Genomic DNA, 24,469 nt, shown 5'->3' on the forward strand with positions numbered 1-24,469 from the left:
ATCCTGGCCCCTGCGCCCAGCTTGGACTCTGCCCCTCACAGGAGCATTTGAATTTGCTGAGTTGGGTGGAAAACAGATTCCTTGAGAAGTACTTTTGAAGGAATAGCAGAAGGGCTTCAAAAACCTGGGGCCTCCAGGCTGGGCCTTTATGAGGTGCCCCCATCAGCCCAGTGTTAGGGTAGCACAGGGACTTTTCCTACCATTGCCCCCTTTTCCACACTTGGACTCCCAAGAGCAAAATAGCATTTCCAGCAAGTTCCCAGGCTAACTGAAGGTCTATGAAGAAAGATTACTGAGGCTGGGAGTACTGACTGAGTTTGTAGAAAGAAGAGTAAGAGGAGGGAACTTAAGAAAGCTCTCCAGTCCCTGGACAGTTTTGCTCAGTGGTTAGAGCGTCGGCCTGTGGACTGAAGGGTCCCGGGTTTGATTCCAGCCAAGGGCATGTACCTCGGTTGCAGGCTCGATCCTGGAGGCAACTAATCAATGTGTCTCTCACATCGATGTTTTTCTCTCTCCCTCTTCCACTCTGAAAAGCAATGGAAAAAATATCCTTGGGTGAGGATTTTTTAAAAAACAAAAGCTCTCCAGTCCCTGGTGGACTAGAAAGGCACAGTGGGTGGGACCATTTGGAAGAGAAAAGAGCCTTCTCAAGGCAGGTCTTCCAGAAATCGCCTGAATCTGTCCACACTCCCATGGAGAGCTGGGCGAGTGTCTGAAACCAGTGACTTACCCATATGCCTTCCAGCCACTTCTCACAACCTTCTTAAAAATTCTCACCCAAGGACATGTTTAATTGATTTTAAAGGGAGAGGAAAGGAGAGGGAGAGAGAGAGACACCAGTTGCCTCCCGTACATGCCCGGCCAGGGATCAAACCAACAACCTGGGCGTGTGCTCTGACTGGGAATCAAACCTGCAACCTCTCGGCGCACAGGGTGATGCGCCAACCATTTGGTTGGTTACAATGCCTGGCCCTAGGGTCTAAATTGGGGCTCTGTCACCAAAAGTTGCAACAAAATTGCCTAGTAGGAAATATTGGCAGGGGTGCGCCTCTCTGCCCTGCTCAGTCCAAACCTTCCCACCCCCATCCTGATCCACCGCATGCTCTCAGATTAAATGTTCTGAGCAGCGTCCATGATACAGGGCTGAATGCTCAAGTTTCTGGAGTCTCCTTCCAAGGCCTATTTCTTCAGATGACCCTCCATCATCCTGGTGACCCTTCCTGTTGTGTGCCAATGCCATTCAATGAACAAATATTTGCCAAGTGTCTGTTACGTGCCAGGCATAGCAGGGGACAGAGTCCTCCCAGTGTAGACTGACCAGTATGACATTGGGACATAAATTGTGAAATGAGCAAAATCCACTCCTGTGGTCAGCTAGCAGCACTGCCACATGTCAGGGGGTCTGGGGCCAGCCACTTGGAACGCACTTAAGAAACATTCACTCTGGAGACTCCCAAGGTTGGGGGACGAGCCTGATAGTACAAAGGGCCTCCACTGGTAGGCCCCACACCCACTGAACAGCTAGTCTCATCCACTTGCTGCTCTAACAGTGACTAGTCTGGCCCCCAAGTCTGAATCTGAGATGCACCCAGTTTGTTGGCAGTGTTTCCCATTGGCCTCTATCCAGAAAGATTCCTTTCTCTCCAAAATATTATAACGAGGGGCTTGGCCTAGTTTAAGCCAAATATTTTACAGTGAATTAAGTTTGTCAAACAGCGCTCTCCAGCCCAGTGTCTTAAATCCTCGAGCCAGGAAGATGAGAATTCCTGAGCAGAGCACAGAGACTGTGGTAGTCAGGGGCCCTGCTGCTGCTGGTGGCTACCAGGCAACCATCACAGAACTGGAAGCCAGGCCTGATTCCCAGTCCTGCCAGCGCCAAATACTAATGGCTGAAGGATGCAGGGAAGCTCCTGGCAGCTCTGAGCTGCAGTTTTCTTATAGACAAGGAGACTCTGCCTCCAGCCTTACAGGGACACACTAAGTTAATCATGAAAGTGCTTTGGCCACTAAAGAACTAGGCAAATGTCAGATACTGGGTTTAGCCACAATAATCGTCTCAGTAACAAACCAGAGGAGGGTAAAATAGTGACAAGTAGCTTGAAGTCCAACCTGTAAGCTTCTGAGAGCCCCCATATACTGACAGGGATGAGCTCTACCCCCAGAAAGAAAGTAACCTCTCTTGGCCTGAGACACTTGTCTGTGAGCGGCCCTCCCACTCCAAGCAGGCAGAGAGCTGGGCTGGCCAGCTGCGGCCCAGGGACACCTTCACTGAGGCTAAGCTCCACAGGCCTCGGGGCTGGGCCCGTCCTGGAACAGAGATCCTACAGCTAAGCACCTGCAAGTCAGGACCACACAGAGAAAATGAGGTTCCCTGCCTTCCCCCATTTCTGCTGCCTGAAGCCAAGGTCTTAGCTCTGGTCTGAACATGCAAGTGTGATCAGTGGGGGCAAATGGGATAAAAATTGGGATTCTGGGACACAGAACAGTTACTGTTTACCAAGTTGCCAGGTGCCTTTCAGTTTTGCCATACATGTTCAAATTTAGTGCTTAAAACAACAAAAAGTATTATCTTACAGTACAGTTCTGCAAGTCAAAAGTCCAATGGGTCACACAAGGCTAAAATCAGGCTCTAGGGGGACGTCACTTATTTGCCTCTTCCAGCTTCTAGAGGCCGCCTGCATTCCTTGGCTCATGGCCCCCTTCCAGCAGTCACATCACTCTGACCTCTGCTTCCATCTTCTCATCTCCTTCTCTGACTCCACCTCTCCTGCCTCCCTCAAGTATATCTAAGGGTGCTTGTGATGGTACTGGGCCCACCTGGATAATCTGGGATAACACACCATTTCAAGGCCCTTCTAATCACATCTGCAGAGTCCCTTTTGTCATGTAAGGGAAAGTCACAGGTTCCAAGGAGCAGAACATGGAGCTCTTCAGGGGACCACTATTCTGTCAGACATATTATCCTAACTATATAAGAAACTGATCTGTGGGAAGGTTCTGTAACTTGCCCAGAGTCACACAGATAATATATGGTAGAGCTGGGATTCAAAACCAAGGTTGCCGGCTCCAAAACTACCTTCTCTGAGGTGAAAGGCATGAGGTTGGCTACAGTGGGAAAGGCCCAGAGCCCCACCACTCCGGGATCTGGCAGATAGCACCAGGCTGGTATTTAGAGTAGCAAGGAGTTTCTTGGGCAGATGGTGCAGAACACATTTCTGCCTGGGGTTCCAAGTCCGGAGACCTGGGTTCTAAGTCCAGTCCTTCCTCTAACCAGAGACATTGGGCAGATTCCTTTCACTGTCTTCAGTTTCCTCGCCTATAAGATGGGGGGGGGGGGGGGGCGCCGAGCAGTTGATCTCAAAGCTGTTTTTAGTTTGGACATTCCGAGGTGCTATGACGCAGGTCCTGTCAGGGACCTGGTGGTGGAAGTCCTGGGCCTTCTGAGAGAAACTTTACAAACGGGCGCTGCAAACACCAACAAACACAGCACTTCATTTTCAGGATTCATGGAGGCCTCCAACGGAGCACAACCATTCTTGTCTCCAGTTTGCTGAGAGGAGACTGAGGCTCAGGGAGATTGCATAACCACCCCACCACTCTCCTCCAGGACCTGGCAAGTTGGAGGCAAAAGGAATGAGAAAGCAGCTGTGCCCTGCCGCTGCCTGGACAGAGGCCTTTCCTCCCACGCCAGTGGCCACCAAGGAGGCTGGCATCCATTCTCACCTGTGTGCGATCAAATATGTGTGAGTCCTGCAAAGATACAGGTTTACAGGTTTTCAATTTAAGTGACTGTCCTTCATTCTGAGATTATGCCCTATTTTGGTGTAAAAATTCATTTTGAAAGTGCTGGTCATGGTAGATGGTAGGGTTTGGGGCGCAGTAAGTAGGATTTTTACATGACAAAATTAAAAGTTGGCAAATCTATTGTTGGTCTCTAGAATTTGCTTGGAAATACTAGAGGTCTCTGAAATCTCAAAGTCTGGGAGCCACTGAACACTTTCCACCCTCTCCCCAGGAGGCTCCCTTGCACCACAAGTTCCCTTTGTAAAGGATTCAATTGGAGAGGTCTACAGGGGCCTGGAGTGAGTGTGCAGAACCTGCTGGGATGAGAGTGCTGGTGGAGGGCTGTCCGCCCACGTGGGGGGAGGGCAGGGATGGGCACGAAGTCATCTCCCAGGAATTCGAGGGGACTGCCTGCTGTTCTAGACCAGCTCCTGGATTTTTTTCCTTGCTTCCCTCACCGGCTGTGTTGGCACAATGCACAATGGTGGGAAACAGTTGACCGGACCCTGGGGACCTGCAAGCCTGCAGCCACCCCTTCCCACCCCCTCCTGAACCCTTGATCCCTGGCCCTGCAGCCCCCACAGCTTCCTGTTTGCCCACTCTATTTGCCCAGCTCCAGAGACAGAGCTGATCCTTGAACTCTAAGTTCCACATCGCCCACTGGGACCTGTGAGCATTGGCAAGGCCTGGGCTGGACTTATCAGCCGCCAGGCCCGGCCCCTGGTGGAGACATAAATAGGCCCAGGGGAAGCTGCGGCTCAGAGACCGCTGAAGTGCTCGCCCAGGTAAGTGCTGCTCCAGGTTCCTCTGGCGTCCCAGCTCTGAGCTCAGGCCCTGGCATCTTGGCTCCAAGCTCTGCCCCATGCTGGGGCTCTGGATACTGAGGCCGTCTGTCTCTCATGACCCTCCTCCTCCCTGCCTGGAACGAGTGGGAAACACAGAGCTGCTCTAGCCACAGGCCCCTCTCCTCCTCCAGGTCACCCAGGATGAAGGCGGTGGTACTGACCTTGGCCATACTCTTCCTCACGGGTAAGTGGTCCCAACCTAGAACGCCAACCATCAGGAGAGGCCTTCTCCCCAAACCCCTGCGGTCTACCCTTCTGGTCACAGGGAGCAGAATTTCTCATAAGACCCCTCTCTCCTGCCCCCAAGCCTGGCCTTTCAGCTCAGACCCTGGCCCATAGCTGGCCTAACTGAGTGAGTTTTCTCTCCCATCCCAGGGAGCCAGGCTGGGCATTTCTGGTCCCGCGATGGCACTCAGGATCCATGGGATCAAGTGAAGAATCTTGCAAACTTGTATGTGAAGCCAATGGGAAAGACTACCAGAGACTATGTGGCCAAGTTTGAAAGCACCGCCTTTGCAAAAATGCTGAAGTAAGGAGCCAGTGTGGGGTCTAGGGTGAGGTAGGGGCTGGCTGCTGAGGGACAGGTGCTAGGCCTGTGAGATGTGGCCAGACTGGCTGAATCCCCACCTGCTGTTTGATGGGCCCCATACCTGGATGGAGAAACAGGCATGGGATCTCCAAGCAGGGTCACAGCCTCCTAGCAAGACACAGACCATGCTGCCTGGTCATTTGCCACAGTTCACATTCTGCCTGCAAGTGCGACAGGCCCCTTGCCATTCCTCCGTCCCTCTTCTGCTCTTGCCTAGCAGCAGGGATGGCTGTGTTAGAGAAGAGAATGGTCTGGAAGTACAGAGGTGAGGTCCTTAAGTGGCCCAGCCTTGAGGACAGACAAAACTGAACACCACGGTCTCCCGTTAGCCTTCCAGTCTACCGAATGCGGGTGGGGGGAGCGCTGGGTGAGACCGCATGGGAAAGCCACAGCCGCCACACTTTCCGGCAGGTGCTGCCCAGGCCTCACCATAGGTAAGCTGGGGTGCTGGCCTGCAGCTCTGCGGGTGTCCAGGGTGCCTGGCGGTCGGCCTCCCCCGGCCCTGAGAACTTGTCCCCACCCCACCCCCTTCCAGCCTGAAACTCCTGGACAACTGGGACACCTTGAACACCACGGTCACCAAGGTGCGCGAACAACTCGGCCCGGTTACCCAGGACTTCTGGAAGACCCTGGAGAAGAACACAAGGGAGCTGAGGAAGAAGCTGAGGGAGAAGCTGGACAGGGTGAAGACGGAGATGAAGCCCCAGCTGGAAAAATTCCAGGAAGACTGGCAGTCGACGGTGCGAGATTTCCGCATGAAGGTGGAGGGGCTGGGCCCGGAGCTCAGCAACGGCTCGAGCGAGGGGCTGCAGAAGCTGGCCAACTTCACGAGGCAGCGCCTGCGCCTCCACGCGCAGTCGCTGCACCAGGAGGTGGGCAAGCTGGGAGACAGCTTGAGCCGCGAACTGGCCCTGGCGCTGAAGGAGCTCAACACCGGCAACTCCGGCCCGGGGGGCCTGGCAGCCAAGGCGAACCAGTGGCTGAGCTGGCTGAGCGAGCTCCGCCTCCACGCCTCGCAGCAGCTGCAGCAGCTGCAGGGCCTCGGCCCCGACCAGGCGCTCACGTGGGAGGAAGTGGTGGCCATCGTGTGGGGCGTCTTGGAGGAGGCCACCAAGACGCTGACCACCCAGTGACGCCGTCTCTGCTGCCCCTCGCCCCCTCCTCGGGTCCCCTTCCCATCGCTCCGTTTCTTACAATAAACGTTTACAAAGCGGGGTGCGTGTGTTGGGTTTTATGCTTTTGGAAGCTTCAGTTACCATTTTTAAACCATAAAACGTTCTCCAAAAAATTCTCTCTTGGGAGAATGGGGACGGGGTGCAGGCCTCTGGAGGGGATGTCCGGGAGCCCTGGCAGGGGCCCGTGACCAGGGGGCAGTCGGAGCTCCTGAAGGCCGGAGAAGGTGCCCGGCGCCTGCTGCTTAGGAGCAAGGTGGTGCGAATCCCTTTCTCAAGGGGATCAAGCAGAAAGGGACCAGGCAAGGCGACAGATAATCCATGCCGAGTGGCCAGAAAGAGCCTCAGACAAGCCGAGTCTGAGGAGGGCAGGGAGGCAGGGCTGGTTTTGCTGGGAGCAGGAGGTTCGGGTCCCCAGAGGGATCGCCCGGGGACGGGAGCTTCTCCCAGCCCTCTGGCTCTGGGAGGGCTGCGGTGGACCTCAAGGAGCACTCGGAGGACTTGGGCAGCTTGGAGCAGGGCTGGCCCCTGCTCATGCCGCCTTTATTAATGAGCAGCATTTAAGCAAACGCCTCCCTTCTCTTTTCTCACAAGGGCAGCCTATCTGGGACCGGCCACTGTGTCCTCGGGCACAGCTGTGCCAGCCAGACCAGCAAAGGGCCTCCAAGCCTTGCCACCCCCTTCCTGCTAGCTCTGGCCTAAGTCAGAAAAGTAATCACCACCTCTTGCAGAGAGTCAGCACATTTTTATTTTCAAGATGTTTCATATCCACAGTCTCACTGCATCCTTCCCAAGATTCTGGGTAAACCGCCATTAAACCCGTGGTAGAGGAGGAAACTGGAGCTCGCAGACGGGAAGTCATTTGCGAAGGTTGAAGAGCAGGATGGGAGAGATTGCCCTTTTCAGACCCACTTGCCCCCGGGCATCCATGGTTATTCAACAGAACCAGCATGTGGCCAAGGCGCTGGCGTCCGTCTGCACGCGCACCGGTGTCCCCAGGCGCACAGCCCAGCTGGCAGCCAGCCCTCTTCACAGTCAGGGCCATACCCTCCGCATGCCCGCGGAGCCACCAAGCTTCAAAGACCTGGGCGGGGCCTTTCCCCTTTCTCCCCTCAGGGCTTGTTTTGCCCCTTCATACAGGCCACTGGGTAATAACTGCCCCTCCTCCGTCTCCAGTGTATCTTAACAACTCTTGGAAAAAGGAACAGGCTTTTTAGTTCCCAACCATCCTGGTTCCTAATCACCTACAGCAGTAGGTGTGAAGCCCAATTTGGGTGAGAACATTTCCCAGGTGTGGGTGCTAGGGTCCCTGGCCCAGGTAGATTTTCAAAGAGACAGCAGAGGTCTCCAAGTGGGGCTGGATATACAGACCCCACCGAGGTTTGTCAGGGAGCCCTCCGACACCTGGCAGAGGGTAAGTAAGGTTTTGTTCTGTGTCAGCTGAGCAGAAGGTGGGCAGCTGACCTGGGCTTGAGGTCCGGCTCTGCCATTCGCTGACTGTGACCCTGGGCCAGCGCTTTCACTTTCCTCAGCCACAGTGATTTTACTGGGAGAGTGGGGAGGCTGCTCAGGTAGAAAGTGGTTCTGGAACTCTGATGAAAACACCTGTTGGGCGGTGGGGACACAAGCAAAGCACTCTCTGTGGGTGACCTGGGGTTCCTTCTTAGTTCCCAGGACACTGCCACCCCCTACTCCAATCCTGTTCCCAAGGGGACAATCAGTTCAAACTGTAGCAACTGATGACAACCATTTACCAGGTACCTTTGATGTGCCAGGTGCTATGCACTGTCTCATTTCACTCATTCATTCAACAAACCTACAATGGATGGGGGATTATTGTGCCCAACTGAAGCTGATATAACTTGATGAAGCCGAGATTAGAGCCTAGTCGTATCTTACTCCAACCATGACTCCAGCGGACTCGCCCTCAAGTGTGGTGGTGAGGGCCAGGCCGCCCGGGGCGGGGAAGGGGGCCGCAAGTCAGCTCCAGAACTTTGGTGAACACACATAGTCTCAACTCTGACGATGACATAGAAGTGCAAGACACAGCCTGGCACAGGTCACATGTTCGAGGCCTGTTGTACAGCATTTGACAGTTTATCAGTGTTGTCAGACCGAGCATCCTGTTTGCTCCTCTACACAAACCCGGCGAGGCGGGCGGGGTGAGCAGGGTCATTCCCACCTTCCCGAGCACGCTCGGCCCTAGGCCTGCTCGTCCCGCGCCCGCCTGCGGAGCAGCCCCCCATGCCCAGCCCAAACACACATGGCACGTGTGGGACGTCCCACTCACAGCAGCTTCTTGTCCAGCTTTATTGGGAGGATGGCATGCCTGGGGGTGGGCCAGGTCCGAGGGTGGGGTGGGAAGACACTGAGAATGCTGTCCCTTTCAAGCGAACTTCGGGGGCAGCCCTGCAGGCTGCGGGACCCAAGGAGCAGGCAGGATGGGTGGGCAGGCAGACTTGGGGTGCTGAGGCCTCAGGTGGCCTAAGGGGCCACAGTTGGTGTGGTCTCAGGGTCCGGATTCCAGAACCTGGACAACTTGCTCCAAGACTCTTTCAGGGAGCTGAAGCCATCTGTCATCCAGCTGCTGAGGAGATGAGCCAGGGAGGGCAATAGAGGAGAGGGTGAGAGCTCATCTGCAGGCAGCAGCTGCCCTGGGGCCCACATATCCCCACTGCCTCTCCCCATCTCAACCTCACCCATCAACACCCCGAGACCTCAGGCAGAGTCCCCTAGGGCTCCACCCAGGCAGAGGAGCTGCCGGAGGTGGTGATGGGCCCCTCACTCGAGTCCAGTGCTGGCTTCTCCAAGCTGCCCAGGTGTCTGGGCCCCACGTTCTGAGGCGAGCGGGGAGGAGGGACCGGGGGGCAGACGTGGCAGTGGGTCTGCCGTTCTATCTGAGGCAAATGCTGCCACTAGCATGACAGAGTCTGGTGGCTTGGAGAGGGAGAGGCAGAGGAAAACTGTCTCTCATTTGGAAAGTCATCATAGGATTTATTAGCTGTGATCTGGGGCAGGTCACAACCTGTTTGAGCCTTAATTTTCTCATCGCAAAATGAAGAGAAGAATCCCTGCTGCACAGGCAGTTCTGGGGACTGAGAATGTCTGCAATGCCTCCAGGGCAGGAGAGGTGGAGGGGAGAGGGCGGGGGAGGGCAGGGGAGAGGAGGGGAGAGGGCTGGGGCAGGGCAGGGGAGAGGAGGGGAGAGGGCGGGGGAGGGCAGGAGAGGTGGAGGGGAGAGGACGGGGGAGGGCAGGGGAGAGGAGGGGAGAGGGCTGGGGCAGGGCAGGGGAGAGGAGGGGAGAGGACGGGGGAGGGCAGGGGAGAGGAGGGGAGAGGACTGGGGGCAGGGCAGGGGAGAGGAGGGGAGAGGGCTGGGGCAGGGCAGGGGAGAGGAGGGGAGAGGGCTGGGGCAGGGCAGGGGAGAGGAGGGGAGAGGGCTGGGGCAGGGCAGGGGAGAGGAGGGGAGAGGGCTGGGGCAGGGCAGGGGAGAGGAGGGGAGAGGGCTGGGGCAGGGCAGGGGAGAGGAGGGGAGAGGGCTGGGGCAGGGCAGGGGAGAGGAGGGGAGAGGGCTGGGGCAGGGCAGGGGAGAGGAGGGGAGAGGACTGGGGCAGGGCAGGGGAGAGGAGGGGAGAGGACTGGGGCAGGGCAGGGGAGAGGAGGGGAGAGGACTGGGGCAGGGCAGGGGAGAGGAGGGGAGAGGACGGGGGAGGGCAGGGGAGAGGAGGGGAGAGGGCTGGGGCAGGGCAGGGGAGAGGAGGGGAGAGGGCTGGGGCAGGGCAGGGGAGAGGAGGGGAGAGGACGGGGGAGGGCAGGGGAGAGGAGGGGAGAGGACTGGGGCAGGGCAGGGGAGAGGAGGGGAGAGGACTGGGGCAGGGCAGGGGAGAGGAGGGGAGAGGACTGGGGCAGGGCAGGGGAGAGGAGGGGAGAGGACGGGGGAGGGCAGGGGAGAGGAGGGGAGAGGGCTGGGGCAGGGCAGGGGAGAGGAGGGGAGAGGGCTGGGGCAGGGCAGGGGAGAGGAGGGGAGAGGGCGGGGGAGGGCAGGGGAGAGGAGGGGAGAGGGCTGGGGCAGGGCAGGGGAGAGGAGGGGAGAGGGCTGGGGCAGGGCAAGGTGGTGAAGGGGAGAGGGCTGGGGCAGGGCAGGGGAGAGGAGGGGAGAGGACTGGGGCAGGGCAAGGTGGTGAAGGGGAGAGGGCTGGGGCAGGGCAGGGGAGAGGAGGGGAGAGGACTGGGGCAGGGCAGGGGAGAGGAGGGGAGAGGACTGGGGCAGGGCAAGGTGGTGAAGGGGAGAGGACTGGGGCAGGGCAAGGTGGTGAAGGGGAGAGGACTGGGGGCAGGCAGGTGTTGCAGGAAGGACAGACTTCTGGTCAGGTTGGGCCCTGGTCTCGGAGCAAGATAGAGGCACACATACTCAGGCCTGAAATCAGGCCCGGTGGGGAGTCCCAGCCACACTACCAGCCAGGCTGTCAGAAAAGAAAAGGGAAGGGAGGACGCTAATGGCCTCCTCAGAGCCACACATGGTACCCGAGAGAGAAACAAGGGACAGCAAAGGGAGGAGAGGCAGGAGGAGATGGAGGATTCTGTCCTCTCTCCAGGGCACCCTCGCACAGTCCTGAGGGACCCTGCTGTGCAGACCAGGGCGTGGAGGCTCAGAGTGCAGGTCCTGGCAGGTGGGGAGCCCCAGCCCTTTGCCCGGGCTGTCGCCAGTCAGGGGGGTGGAGCTGAAGGCCGGTGGGCATGGGCGCGAGGGCGTACCTGGGCGGCAGGGCCACGTGGGACTCCACACTGGTCAGCGCGTCCTTTATGTAGGAATTCAGGACGTCCAGCAAGGAGCCCTCCTCCTCCACAGCTCCTGCGAGGACACGAGGCTGAGTGGGGCAAATCCGCCTCTGGGGAGTCCTCTGCTCCTGCTCTGCCACCCAGCAGCCCCGGGGCTACCCAGACACCTCCCGAGGGTCCTCTGGGCAGAAACCTGCCCCCACCTGTCCCCAGCCCCAGTCCCCACACTGCTTACGGGCAGAGGCGAGGAGCACCAGGAGGACAGCAACAAGGAGAGCCCGGGGCTGCATGGCACCTTCGCTCCTGCAGGGAAGTGTCTGGTGAGGCGCGTTCCAGGCCCCCAGGGCTGTGGCTGAGGCGAAACCTGAGCTGGCTCAGGCCAGGGGGAGCGGGGCCTGCTCTGCTAACCGCTAACGGGGCCTCCGGAGACACAGCCCAAAGGGAGGGAGGTGTGAGGTGGAGCAGAAAACCCACCAGATCAGGAATGAGGACACCTGGGTTCTGGTCCAGTCTCTGCCACTAACATGCTGTGTGACTTGGGCTGGATTCTGCACTCTCCAGACCTCAGTCTTCAGTCTGGGAGAGGACTGGGGTGTCTAAAGCTCTCAGTCCCAAACATGCAGATGAGGAAAGTGTGCAGTCCTGGAGCAGTTCCAGTCCCAGCTCTACCACTACACTCTACGTAGCTTCCAGCAAGTGACCTCCCCTCCATGGGCCTCAGTTTCCCCAGTGTGCAATTGGAGGTGGGCCACTTATCAAGCCCTAAGACTTCCTGGGCTTCAGCAAGCTCCTTTCCAGGCTCTGCCGGCTGGGCTGTCAGGGACCCTCCTCTGCCCTTCTCCATCCTGCTCTCCTGTCCCCCCCTCGCCCCCAGGGACATTACCTGGAGTAGCTGCTTCTTGGGAGGAGATGAGTAGGCAGACAAGAGGGTTCTGACCGGTTTTATATTGTCCCCAGGGAAGTGGGCACTGAGGATCTGGTGAGCTGAGCAAAGGTCACCAGCTGATCAGTCTAGACCAAGGTCTGAGGCAGGGTGGCCAGATGCAGCCAGGCCTGCTGGGAGAGTTGGGAAATCTCTAGAAGGCTGTGGGCGCCCATGCAACTCTCCTGTTACCCGTGTAGCCCAGATGGGTTCAGGAACTGGGGGTATATGGAACCTGGAAGACCCCAGTCCTCCCTAGCAGCCAGCTCCCCTGGGAGAGGCTGGTGAGACAGGAGGGGGGCTTACGGGTAACCCAGGGGACTCTGGGCCCACCTCTGCCCTTCACACTTGGTCCCTCCCTTCCCTCCCCTCAAGCCCTGAAAACAGCCAGGACTGGGGTGTGGGGTGGGGGTGAGAGGATAATGTCTTTAGACTGGGGAACAACTCAGGGCATTGGGATGGGGTGTCTGGAGGAAGCCACAGAGGCCTATGGGCTGAGGCTTGTGTGGGGAGGGTGACCCAGTTGAGTTCACACAGACCCCTCCCCAGCATCTCCAACTCTGGCTTCAATCCCAGTGCTGCTTACCCAGAAGCCTTCCAGAGCCAGCCCAGGGCAGGGGGGGGTGGGAGAAGGGTCAGGGACACTCTGAGTCCAAGGCCTTTGCCCCGCCCCTCCTCCCCGCCCCTCCTCCCCGCCCCTCACCTTGCCCTCTAGACCCACTGATAACATTCCCTGGGACAGGATCTGGGTTCATGGCTGGGGCCCTCCCCAAACTGGCAGCTGGAATCAATTCCCAGTGCTAAGTACCTCTCCCCATGGCTCTTCAGCTTAGACATAGCAGTGCTGGCTGGCTGGGCAACTGGAAGAAAGCAAGGCTGGGCAGAGGCCAGTCTGGTGGGGAGAGGGCACTGAGAAGCTCTGCAGGGGTGGCTGGCTGTCCTGGGAGACCTCAGGCCCTGGTTGGGGGGAGTGTCCCCTGGGCCCACACCGGGGGCCATGGCCTGGATGGCAAGATCAGGGAACTTTGAGTTCTGGATACTAAGGCTTCAGAGCCAAGAAATCCTAGGTTTAAATGATGCCTTTGGCATTTACTCATATGACCCAGGGACAGAGATCTAACATCTCAGAGCCTCAATTTTCTCTTCTGTAAAATGGGAACAGAATACTGATATGCCAGAGCTATAGTGAAAAGTACAGGAGATACGTACAAAGTGGCTGATCCATGAAGGGGGCTCAATAAATCTCTCTCCCTTCCTCCCAAACACCTTGCCCTTCCCTGACAGCACAGTTTAGAGGCAGCACAGTTTCTACATGCTCTCGATGTAGAAACTGGACTTTTGGCAAGCAGCCACCCTCTCAGGAAGAAGTAATAAGCCCCACAATAGGCCTGAGAAAATGGCCTGGCCCTACCCTCAGAATTCTTTATCCATGGCTGAGGCTTGAAATTCCTCTTTTAGAGACTCATTCCTTTGGCTTAGACATTGTTTTCTGTTAAAATTTAATTATTCAGATTCCCACGAAATAGACATCATTGACCCCATTTTATAGGTAAGAAACCTAAGGCTCAAAGATGTGGAGATGTACCCAGTGCACACAGCCCCTCAGTAGTAGAGCTGGGAAACAGCACCCAGGCCTGCAAAGAGCTCGCTGGTACCAAACAGGGTGGAGAGATGAGACCCTTGAGATTTATCGGCCACTCATACCTCAGAGCAAATCCATTGCAGGTCTCTTTCTAAGCACAGATTTTGGTGATGGAGTGGGTGGGGGGTGGGGGGGAGAAAGGTGATTAGGAGGACACTGAAGGATTTGGGCATTGGGGAAGGCAGAGGGCAACTCTGACCACTTCCCTCTTCTGTTCTGGCCTATTCCTCACCCCAAGAGGTGAGGGCCACGGCAGGGCTGAGGCACAAAATCCTCACCCCTGGGTGTGCTAGAATGGGGGGGCTGAATCCCTGAGCCTTGTTCCTCCAGCTCCCCTTCCGTGTGGGGGGGAGTCTGGAGGAGTCTGTTCCCTCTCCTGCGTGGCAATGGGCCCAAGAAGCCGCAGGCAGAGCAACCCAGCAGGGGGCACAGAGCTGCATGGGGAAGCCAGGTGTGCGCCCATGCAGTTGGTCATGGCATGCCCTGAAACCTGGGATCTCTCTCTTTCAAAGGGCTTGGTGCCTGTGAGTGCTGTGCCCCTCCTAGCAGCTCAGGCGCGTTCTCTGCAGGGGAAGGGCTCTCTAGGCGGGGTGGGGCCTCTCAGAGGCCAGCCTCAGCTGCCTCTGTTCTTTTTCTTCTCCCTGCCTCCTACCTGGCTCCCCTGGAATGAGGAGACTGCTTTGGCCTACAGATCAGCTGTGCGTGTAAGCAGTGTGTTGGGGTGGGGGCCGGGAGGAAGGTTGAGCTGACTCTCTGCTTCCACTCATGTCCGTGAGCTCTGTGATCCTTGCCCTGCCACTGGACTGGCCTGGGCAGCCTCGATTCTGTCCGCCAGCCGATGCCCTGGCTCACCGGGCCCCTCCACACTGGAAGTCCCTCCTAGTATCTCGCCCAGGTCATTCCTATTACAACAGGAGATAACCCCCTCCAGTTCTGCCCTGAGACAAGGGCCAGTGTGGAGCATATGTGGGGACATACATCTGTGTGACTTGCCTGGTTAGGCCTGTCCCTCACTGGGCCCATCTCTGACTGGGCCTGGGCCATCCCCTCCTGACTCCTATCTCTGGGCTCACCCCTAGTTTGGCTCCAGTGGGTGGACAGGAGGAGGGTGGCTATAGGTAATGCTAGACCATCAGCCTGGTCACCTCACCAACCTTTAGGTCTGTCTGTTGTACATCAAAGAGACTGAAACTCAGGAATGAGACTCATCCAGCATCACACAGGTCATTTGTACCCAGCAAGGCGGCTGTCCCCTGAGTCATAGGGCCAGACCCAAAGAGAACCAGAGGCCCAGCAGAGGCAGCCTGCCCCGTCCACCAGCACTGGCACCCTCCAACACTGGGCACGCAGCTCTCATTCTGTTTGCCCCCAGCGCTAACCCATTCACAGAAGGATGAAACAGGCTCGCAGACTGGGAAATGCACACATCATTCATGGCGTGCCACCCACCGCACTCCAGGAGGCGGCACAGCCACCCCGTGTCTGTGGGCACACACACCAGTCTGCACCAGCCCTTTGCTTTGTGCCCACAGGCAGCTCATCTACCTGCTACAGGAATCTGCACACGTCCCGGCAGCCACTCTCAGACATGCTCACAAGGTGCACACACTCAGTGTGCACTCGGGGCAAGGGAGACGGATGAACTCTGAACCTGTCACATGCTGTCGGCACCTGCTGCTGAGGTCAAACTGCAGCTGAGGTGTCCTTCATGACTCACTGCCCTCCTGTCTCTGGCCCCAGGAGGAGGCAGGGGGATGGGATGGGACCCTGAGCACCAACCTTTGCGCCCACCCAAGCTGGACTGTGCCTGTCTCGGGTGCAGGACCAGGGCCTATGGGTCAGTGTGGCAGGGAGTCAGCCTTTCAGGGGCAACATGTGGCTACTGCTTGATGGGCACTGACTATGTGCCAGGCACTGTTCCCAGCATCACACAGATCATCTCATGGGCTCCTCACAGCCCAAGAGGCAGCTGAGGCTCAGAGAGGCTAAAAGACTTGCCCAAGGTCACATAGACAGTACTTGGGGAGCCTAAATGTATAACCGGGGAGTCTGACTCCAGAATCTGAATCCTTAGCAACTACTGCAAGACAGCACAGCTGCTCCCGGGAGGAGGCGCTCCCTGACACTGGAGGTGACCATATGGGGATCCTGGAGAGGGGGTGTAAGCAACAGAAGGCCTTTTAGCTGTCTTCATCCCATGAGACATCAAGCCACTTCTGGTATATGAAAAATGGAGATATGGAAAATCAGGGTTAGCACAACGTGGTCTGTTCTAATGGCAGTTAGCCTGGAGCCACCTACATGCCGGCGCTGAGCTCATGACGGGGAGCCAACAGTGCCATACAACAGATTTCGTTTCATGGTCCAGCAGAGGGTGGATGTCTTTTTGTGATTGTGGCTCAGAGAAGCTAAAAGACTTGCCCAAGGTCACACAGACAGTATGCTTTTGTGTGTCACTTCATTTGGAGGAACATTAGAAGTCCAAGTAGAAGACCTCTTGGGCACCCCCAACCAGCCCATGGTGAGAGGCCCCCTGAGAGCCTCAGGTTCTGATTCACCACAAGCTTCCCATTCCTGCTCAGGGAGTGTGGCAGGGGGAGGTGGACAGGAATCAGGTCTCAGGCTGCCCCACCTGGCACCCTGCATCCTAACCCCTGGCAACCTGCAGAGGGCTGCATCTATCTCTGCCACACTCTCTGGAGGGGTGAGCATTCTGTGGTCCAAATCAGGAAAAAAATACTTTTTTTGTTGTTTTTATATGTCTTTATTGACTTCAGAGAGAGGAAGGCAGAGAGGAAGAGAGAGAGAGATAGATAGATAGAAACATCAATGATGAGAGTCATTGATTGGCTGCCTCCTGCACGCCCCCCACTGGGGATCAAACTGGGATCTCCTGGATCATAGGTCAATGCTCAACTGCTGAGGCACGCCAGCCAGGCAAGAAAACAATGTTTTTAACAACAACAACTTTTTAGTGCTTACTCTGCCAGGCACTGTACTACTCACATCTCATTTAATGTACCCAACACCCCATTTTTCAAAAGTGAAACAGGCTCAGAGGTAGGCCTAGTTGAATCACTACACCAAGGTGACACCAGGCTTGGCAGTGGTTGGACATGAAGCAAACTTACAATTAATCCTTCAATACAGGGTTTTGCCCAAAGGCTCTCCAGGGCCTGTCTTCCTGGGTGCACTTGATTGGAACCCTGGATCTTAGCTCACTGCCTCAATCTGTGGCCCTGGGTGTCCCAGTCCAGTGTCTGGTGCTCTGAGATGGAGTCAGAATTGGGGAGCTTGGGGTGGGGGCGCTCTCTCTCTCCTGGGGTAGACAGAAGAGGTGTGAACTTTGTCCCCCCAAACCTGGCACGGACCCAGAGCTGCCAGTAGGGCCTCAGGGGCATCATTCCTGGGCTCAGGCATTCCCTGGGTCTCATTTCTCCTACAGCCAATGGCTCCCCTTTGTACTGGGTGTGGCACAAGCAAAGAACAGCTTCTGACTGTTGCCCAAGCCCCAGTCTACTGTCAGCTTCCACGTCGTCTTAGGGTCACAAAAGTCCAAGAGGCCTCCTGGGAATGTGTCACCTTCCAGCGTGGAGTCACACTGGGAGGGGACGTGGGGGGGGCAGCCTCGCGGTGGTTTAAATGGCTGGCTGGCCCCGAGCTCCAGTCAGTTCGGACAGCAGCACAGTGAGCCATCCGAGACCCTCTCTTCCAGCTCCGGTTCCAGAGAGTGTCCAGTGCAGTGAGAGGCTCCTCCAGCCCAGTGAGCGGCCCAGGATGTTCCTGAAGGCTGCGGTCGTGATCCTGGCCCTGGTGGCTGTCACTGGTGAGTAGAAGCTGCCTTTGGATGGGGCTTGCAGGCAAGACCCATTTGCTGTATGGAGCGGGGCAGGGTGAACGGTCTGCGGCCCAGGTGAGAGGGCAGCTGTGAGTGCCTGTCGGCCCCTTGCTGGACATAAGGGCCGCCCAGTTGCCGCCTGGCTCACGGGAGAGCTGGCCTCTCCACAGCTGCAGCCCCACTGGCATTGGTGCTACGCCAATTTCATACGCCCAGCATCACCCAGTCTGCAGCGCAGGCTGCTGGGGAGGAACAAGGAGGAGGCTGGTCCTCAGGAACTGCTCTGTTTCCTGCCCAGGTACTCGGGCTGAGGTCAGCGCCGACCAAGTGGCCACCGTGGTGTGGGACTACTTCAACCAGCTGAGCAGCAATGCCAAAGAAGCTGTGGAACACCTCCAGAAGTCTGAGCTCACTCAGCAGCTCAAGTAAGAGGGGCACAGCCTGCAGGGCAGGGCTATGCAAAGGCCCACACTGCATCGCTAAGGGCTCAGCTCAGAGGCAGACCTGCTGCCTGCTGCCCTCTGGCCTGATGTCGGCTCCTGGGTGACCCTGAGGTCTCCGGAGCTGGAATCCACATGTGTAAACCGGAAGGTTGGACTGAGGAATCCCTAAGGTGTCTTCCTGCTTGAACTTTCAGACTGTGACAAATGGCCGCACCTTAGCCATGAGGCTCAGGACAGAAAGGGAGGGAGGGAAATGCCCTGGGAGCTGGGTTCTAATACATTCTGAAAGGACAGGTCCCTGTGGAGTCAGAGGAAAGGAGGTGGGGATTTCTGGGAAGCTCTGAGGGTGGGCACATGCAAGGACACCAGCATCCGTGTCCCTAGAAGACACTGGAAGAATCCAGAACATAGTATTCTGAGAGAAGGTGATCTGTGCCACAGTGCAACTCAGAGGGAGGGACCTCGGAGTCCTCTCATACAACAGGGAGAGGAAAGCAATCTGCCCAAGGTCACACGCTGTGACTCAGACCCAGGCGGAGATTCAGAGACACATATTCAGCTCAGCCTGGTCTATTACACCCCTTCTCTCAAACCATAATCCGCACAGGCCAAGGCGCAGAGGAGAGGCGGGTGAGCCGGCACCCTGCACAGGCCCGTCTGTGGCAGGGGCCGGGGCCTCTGAGGTGGGTGGGCTAGGTCAGGCAGCAAGGTCCTGGAGGAATGCCAACTGTAACCTGACCCCTCGCTCGCTCTTCCCGCAGCTCCCTCTTCCAGGACAAAGTCAGCGAAGGGAGTGCCTACGCGGATGACCTGCAGAAGAAGCTGGTGCCCTTCGCCACCAGTGTGCACCAGCGCCTGATCGAGGACTCGGAGAAGGTGAAGGAGCAGGTTCAGAAGGAGCTAGAGGGCCTGCGGGCCAAGCTGCAGCCCCACGCCGAACAGGTGAGCCAGAAGATTGGGGACAACGTCCGCGAGCTGCAGCAGAGCCTCCAGCCCTACGCCGACCAGCTGCGCACCCAGGTCAACACCCGGGCGGAGCAGCTGCGGAGCCGGCTGAGCCCCCTCGCGCAGCGCATGCAGAGCGCGCTGCGCGAGAACGCGGACAACCTGCAGGGCTCGCTGGAGCCCTTCGCCGAGGAGCTCAAGGCCACGATCAACCAGAACGTGGAGGAGCTCAAGGGGCACCTGACGCCCTTCGCCGACGGGCTCAAGGCCAAGATCGACCAGAACGTGGAGGAGCTGCGCCGCAGCCTCGCGCCCTACGCGCCGGGCGCCGAGGGCGAGCTCGGCCGCCAGCTGGAGAGCCTGGCCTTCCAGATGAAGAAGAACGCGGAGAAGCTGAAAAGCGAGCTCTCGGCCAACGCCGAGGAGCTGCGCCGCAAGCTGGTGCCCGCCGCCGAGGCCGTGCGCGGCCAGGTGGGCGGCGGCGCGGCCGGGCTGCGCGAGTCGCTGGCCCAGCTGGGCAGCCAGCTGGACCGGCAGGTGGAGGAGTTCCGCAGCAGCGCCGAGCCCTTCGGCGAGGCCTTCAACAAAGCCCTGGTGCAGCAGGTGGCGGACCTCAAGCAGAAGCTGGGCCCCCACTCGGGGGACGCGGAAGGCCACCTGGTCTTTCTGGAGAAGGATCTGAGGGACAAGGTGAACTCCTTCTTCAGCGCCCTCAAGGAGCAAGAGAGCCAGGGCAGGTCCCCGGCCCTCCCGGAGCAGGCGGGGCAGCAGGCGGGGGACCAGGAGGGGCAGCAGGCGCAGGCCTCCCTGGGGAGCTGAGCTGCCCCTGGTGCTCGCGCCCCACCGCACACACCTGCCCTGCCCTGCCCCCTGTCTGCCCACCTGCCCCAAAGAAATTATGGTATGAGCTGGAGGACACGTGTCCTGTGGAAAGTGACACTACCTGTCGCTACTCAATAAAATTGCTAAGAAACTAACCCAGAGTGGTTGCAGTGTGACTTCTTGGTGGTGCTGGACCTGAGGTGAGGATGGGACCACTTGGCAAAGCTTAGCAGGGCCAGTAGGGGATGCTTTGGGGTTCACCAGGGCTGGGGAGGTGAGGTGGTGGAAGGGCGAGGGCAGGGTGCCCTGAGACCGGCGTGGGGACCGCGCTAAGAGGAAAGTGGGAAAAGAGGTCGCGTCATGTAGGCGATCCACTTATTTCTCTTAGCCACACAGATTTATACAGTGCCCGCGATGCGCCAGTCTTTCCTCAAAGACCAGAACAGGCATTTGACAATGAGAAAAACACCTTTTGTGGGGTATGAGTCTGACACTGTGCTTCACTCTGAGGGGCCACTGAGGTGAGCAGGACATGGTACCTGACTTTGGAGAGCTCATGGAAACAGTGGGGGAGACTGTCCCTCCTTGCCTTAGTTCTTCTGTGTCTTTAACATGACTTATTTGTGCGAATTTTGGTTTATAGCCCCACTCCCATTAAAAAACAGATATGCTTCAGAAAGTTCTTAACTCATAAACCCATGGTCTCCAAGGTTGAGACATGAATGGATGCTAGAAGGTGAGATGAAGCAGGTGCCTAGGGCCTGTGGGCCCTTCTGTGCTCTGCCCAGGTGCCTCAGCATGCCTGTCAGGGTGGGGGTTGCCAGCCGCTGGGATAGACGGGGGAAGAGGAGTTGGGCCCCAGGCCACCTCTCGAGTGGGCTTTCCCTCCACCCTCAGAGCCTCAGAGAAGAGCCAGTCCAAGCCTCTGTCCCAAATGACTTATATCCTGGCTGTTACCTCTGACCCCAGGTCTACAAGTCCAGCCTGACACCCTCTTCCTTCCAGGCATGCGGTACGGGTCTGTAGGAGTTTTCCTCAAAGACCAGATTTTGCCCTGGGGTCTCCTGTCTCCCTTCCTCCCTCCCTCCCAAGGTGCTCTCAGGATGGTGGCCCTGCCTGCATAGTCTAGCCCAGGCCTCTCCTGCTCTGGCCCTGGTGCCAGCCTGAGCATCTGCCTATTGGGAAGCATTCCGTGTGGGGATCAGGCAAACCTGGCTTTGAATCCTGTCTTTTCCACTGAGCACTGGGTGATATGACTCTCTTGGAAGGTGGAATGGTAATGCTCAGCTCACAGAGTTGCTCTGAGGTTTTGATGGACTAGTGCATGTTAAGCACGTAGCACAATATTGGGCAGAGTAAACGTGAATAACTGTGTCCATGTTGATGCTGCCCCGACTGTAGCACAATAGATGCCCAATAAATGTGTTTTTCTCTTCCTGCTAACTTACCCCCTGACACCAGACTACATGCTCCATAGCATGAGGCCACCAGAACTGGCCAAGGGAAGACCGCTGGGCCTTCCTAGCTCCAGCTGTTGTCACTCCCACACTTCGGGTCAGTAAGGCTGCTGCTGCCACCTGTAACCTGGCACACTAGGAAGGCAGGACTCGACCTCTGAAAACACCTTGACAACCCCCTAGGCACCTGGAGGTTTGCTGGCTGGAAAGCGCTAAACAGAACAGGCACTAAAAGGAAGTGGGACAGCTCTGGCTGGGTAGCTCAGTTGGTTGGAGTGCCAAAAGGTTGCAGGTTCGATTCCCGGTTAGGGCACATGCCTAGGTTGTGGGTGGGATCCCCAGTAGGGCACATACGGGAGGCAAGTGATTGATGTTTCTGTCTCTCTCTCTCTCTCTTCCCCTGCCTTTCTTTTAAAAATTAATAAAAACATATCCTCAGGTGAGGATTAAAAAAAATAAAGAAGGAAGTGACACAGGAGGGGAGCAGGTTTCTGAGCGGGTCTGGAAGCTCCAGAGATGTTCTCAGATCTCACCTGAGGGCCACTGGGTTGAGCGCTGCTTCCAGGATCCCTGGCACCTCAGTGTCTCCCAGAGCCTGTTCCTTCATCTGAGCCTTTGATAGTTTCCCCCACAGCTTCCCCCTTGCACTGGGCGAGGACTGCCTTCTCTTTGCTACACCAAGATTTCTTGCCTGGTCTCCAGTGTCCTGGGTTCTGACCTGGCAGATATCTGCCGGGAGTGGCATCACTTTTGGCTGCCCAGCCTCTGAACCTCCCTTGGTTTATCTAGGGAATTTCCACTTAGGGGTCTTGATGGGTGTCAGAGTCTGCCTCCCCTGAGAGACGCTGAAACTGCCAGTCTCTTGCCTTCAGCCCCTTCCTCCAGGATGTGGCCTGGGGCCCAGTGTCAGCCTACCAGACTGATGCCCAGGCTCGAGTAAGGAGCTGGTGTGAAGACACAAAGAGAGTGGGGGTTCTGCCTGGAAGGGCATGGCAGTAGACAGCAGCAGCCAGTCTACAAAGGCTCGAGGCTCATTCCAGGGCCTGGGCTGTGGGCTTTGGAGAGTGAGATCGGGGGACGCCCGCCTGGATTCCTGCGCCTAGTCATTTCCCCAGACTGTGGAGGACATCTTTCTCAGGCAGACAGTTTTCAGCTTTTGCCTGAGGGGGGAAGCAATTGCCCCACCCTGCTGGAAAGCCTCTCCCCCTGCCAAGAGGACTTTCTACAGCCTAAGGCTTGTTAAGAGACTGATAACAACCAGCCGCCCCACCCTGTGGAGTTTCTACAGCTTGAGGCTTATTAAGAAAATCAGATTAATCAGCCTGCAGGCAGAGGCAGACCTCAGAGTGCATTGAGTCTTTCCTGATCTGCTTCTGGACCTGGGCCTTGGAAAAGCAAACTTTGGTGTGCATCTTGGTCCTGTCCAAATGCACTCAGTTCCAGCAGAGGAGACCTCAGGCCTAGGGTTCTTGATAGCTCCAAACAGGGTACTCAGGGCCAGTCACAAACTGTATCTCACATTGGCCTGTACCAGAGACCCTCCAAAAAGACTGAGAGTCCTAGCAGATCTACTTAACACTTAAAAACAAACCCAAAAAAGTACCCAAAATGGGGAGACCAAAAAACAAGCCCCAAATGAAAGAACAAGAGAAGTCTCCAGAAAAAGAGCTAAATGAAACAGAGATAAGCAATCTATCAGATATAGAGTTCAGAATACTGATTGTAAGGATGCTCAACAGCATGAAAAATATGGAAACTATGAAGGAAATTAAGAATGACATAGAAGAAATAAGGAATAAACAGCAGATTAGGGGAAACAGAGGATTGAATCAGCGAATTGGAAGACAGGGTAGAAAAAAATCACTCAATCAGAGACCCCCCCCCAAAAAAAAAAACAATTAAAAAAAGGAGAACAGTCTAAGGGAGCTGTGGGACAACATGAAAAGTAACAATATTCACATCATAGGAGTGCCAGAGGAGGTCGAAAGTAAGCAAAGTTTAGAGAACCTATTTGATGAAATAATGACAGAAAACTTCCCTAACCTGGTCAAGGAAAAAGTCACACAACTTCAGGTGGCACAGAGAGTCCCAAGCAAGAAGAATCCAGAGAGACCCACACCCAGACACATCATAATTGAAATGCCAAAAATTCAAGACAGAGAGAGAATCTTAAAGGAAGCTAGAAAAAAGCAATCTGTTACCTACTAAGGAGCCTCCATAAGGCTGTCATCTGACTTCTCATCAGAAACTCTATAGGTCAGAAGGGAATGGCGTGAAGTATTCAGGGTAATGCAAAACAAGGATCTGAAACCAAGACTACTCTATCCAGCAAGATAGATGGTGAAATAAAGAGCTTCCCATACAAAAAAAGCTAAAGGAGTTTATCACCACCAAGCCAGCATTACAGGAAATGTTAAAGGAACTGCTGTAATTAGAAGTAGAAATAGAGAGAATGAGAAACATAGGCATAAAGAAATAAAATGGCAATAGATAAGTACCTATCAATAATAACCTTAAGTGTAAATGGGTTAAATGCCTCAGTAAAAAGATATAAGGTGGCTGAATGGATAAGAAAACATGACCCAAATATATGCTGTCTACAACAGAACCATCTAGAACAAAAGACTCACACAGGATGAAAGTGAAGGGATGAAAAAAAATTTTTCCATGCAAATGGAAATGAAAAAAAAGCTGAGGTAGCAGTACTCATATCTGACAAAATAGTCTTCAAAATGAAGACTGTAACAAGAGACAAGAAAGGTCATTACATAATACCAAAAGGATCAATCCAACAAGAGAATATAACCTTGAAAAAAATATATGCACCCAATGTAGGAGCACCTATATTTATAAAAAAGTAAACTCCTAGAGGACTTTAAGGGAGAGATCGACAGCAATACGGTCATACTAGGGGACTTTAACACCCCACTGACTTCCTGGATAGGTCTTCCAAACAAAAAATCAACAAAGAAACAGTGAACCTAAATGACACACTAGATCAGATGGATTTAATTGACATTTACAAAACATTCCACCCTGAAGCTGTAGAATATACATTCTTCTCAAGTGCATACAGGACATTCTCAAAGATAGATCACATGTTAAGACACAAAAAAAGCCTCTATAAGTTCAAGAAGATTGAAATCATATTAAGAATCTTCTTGGACCACGATGACATGAAATTAGAAATCAACCACAATAAAAACACTAAAAAACATTCAAACACATGGAG

The 24,469-nt window shown here is 55.9% G+C and overlaps 3 protein-coding genes across 3 annotated transcripts; 2 read left to right on the forward strand and 1 right to left on the reverse strand.

Annotated features, from left to right (window-relative positions):
• The first annotated feature begins 4,398 nt into the window (after nucleotides 1-4,398).
• Nucleotides 4,399-6,350, forward strand: APOA1 (apolipoprotein A1). The gene is made up of 4 exons (XM_087822139.1): nucleotides 4,399-4,568; nucleotides 4,760-4,812; nucleotides 5,004-5,157; nucleotides 5,753-6,350. Exons 2-4 carry the CDS (start codon nucleotides 4,770-4,772, stop codon nucleotides 6,348-6,350), a joined length of 795 nt encoding a protein of 264 aa, XP_087678265.1. The 5' UTR covers nucleotides 4,399-4,568; nucleotides 4,760-4,769.
• A 2,523-nt stretch (nucleotides 6,351-8,873) lies between these two features.
• APOC3 (apolipoprotein C3) lies at nucleotides 8,874-11,461 on the reverse strand. The gene is made up of 3 exons (XM_016204698.1): nucleotides 11,404-11,461; nucleotides 11,145-11,241; nucleotides 8,874-8,976 (listed from the first exon to the last, which is right to left on the reverse strand). Exons 1-3 carry the CDS (start codon nucleotides 11,456-11,458, stop codon nucleotides 8,874-8,876), a joined length of 255 nt encoding a protein of 84 aa, XP_016060184.1. The 5' UTR covers nucleotides 11,459-11,461.
• A 6,048-nt stretch (nucleotides 11,462-17,509) lies between these two features.
• On the forward strand, nucleotides 17,510-19,777 carry APOA4 (apolipoprotein A4). Its single transcript, XM_087822140.1, has 3 exons — nucleotides 17,510-17,558; nucleotides 17,869-17,995; nucleotides 18,775-19,777. Exons 1-3 carry the CDS (start codon nucleotides 17,510-17,512, stop codon nucleotides 19,775-19,777), a joined length of 1,179 nt encoding a protein of 392 aa, XP_087678266.1.
• The last annotated feature ends 4,692 nt before the right edge of the window (nucleotides 19,778-24,469 follow it).

Source organism: Miniopterus natalensis, chromosome 11 (assembly GCF_054644295.1).
Source record: "Miniopterus natalensis isolate mMinNat1 chromosome 11, mMinNat1.hap1, whole genome shotgun sequence".
Taxonomy (NCBI): Eukaryota; Metazoa; Chordata; class Mammalia; order Chiroptera; family Miniopteridae; genus Miniopterus; species Miniopterus natalensis.

Bases quoted from the DNA above. Each gene is read 5' to 3' on its own strand.
- APOA1 (XM_087822139.1), top strand. From the start codon at position 4,770: ATGAAGGCGGTGGTACTGACCTTGGCCATACTCTTCCTCACGG. The intron at 4,813-5,003 runs GTAAGTGGTCCC...CTCCCATCCCAG, and splicing joins GGCCATACTCTTCCTCACGG to GGAGCCAGGCTGGGCATTTC. The intron at 5,158-5,752 runs GTAAGGAGCCAG...ACCCCCTTCCAG, and splicing joins GCCTTTGCAAAAATGCTGAA to CCTGAAACTCCTGGACAACT.
- APOC3 (XM_016204698.1), bottom strand. From the start codon at position 11,458: ATGCAGCCCCGGGCTCTCCTTGTTGCTGTCCTCCTGGTGCTCCTCGCC. The intron at 11,242-11,403 runs GTAAGCAGTGTG...GTGTCCTCGCAG, and splicing joins GGTGCTCCTCGCCTCTGCCC to GAGCTGTGGAGGAGGAGGGC. The intron at 8,977-11,144 runs GTACGCCCTCGC...TCATCTCCTCAG, and splicing joins CACGTGGCCCTGCCGCCCAG to CAGCTGGATGACAGATGGCT.
- APOA4 (XM_087822140.1), top strand. From the start codon at position 17,510: ATGTTCCTGAAGGCTGCGGTCGTGATCCTGGCCCTGGTGGCTGTCACT. The intron at 17,559-17,868 runs GTGAGTAGAAGC...TTTCCTGCCCAG, and splicing joins GGCCCTGGTGGCTGTCACTG to GTACTCGGGCTGAGGTCAGC. The intron at 17,996-18,774 runs GTAAGAGGGGCA...CTCTTCCCGCAG, and splicing joins GAGCTCACTCAGCAGCTCAA to CTCCCTCTTCCAGGACAAAG.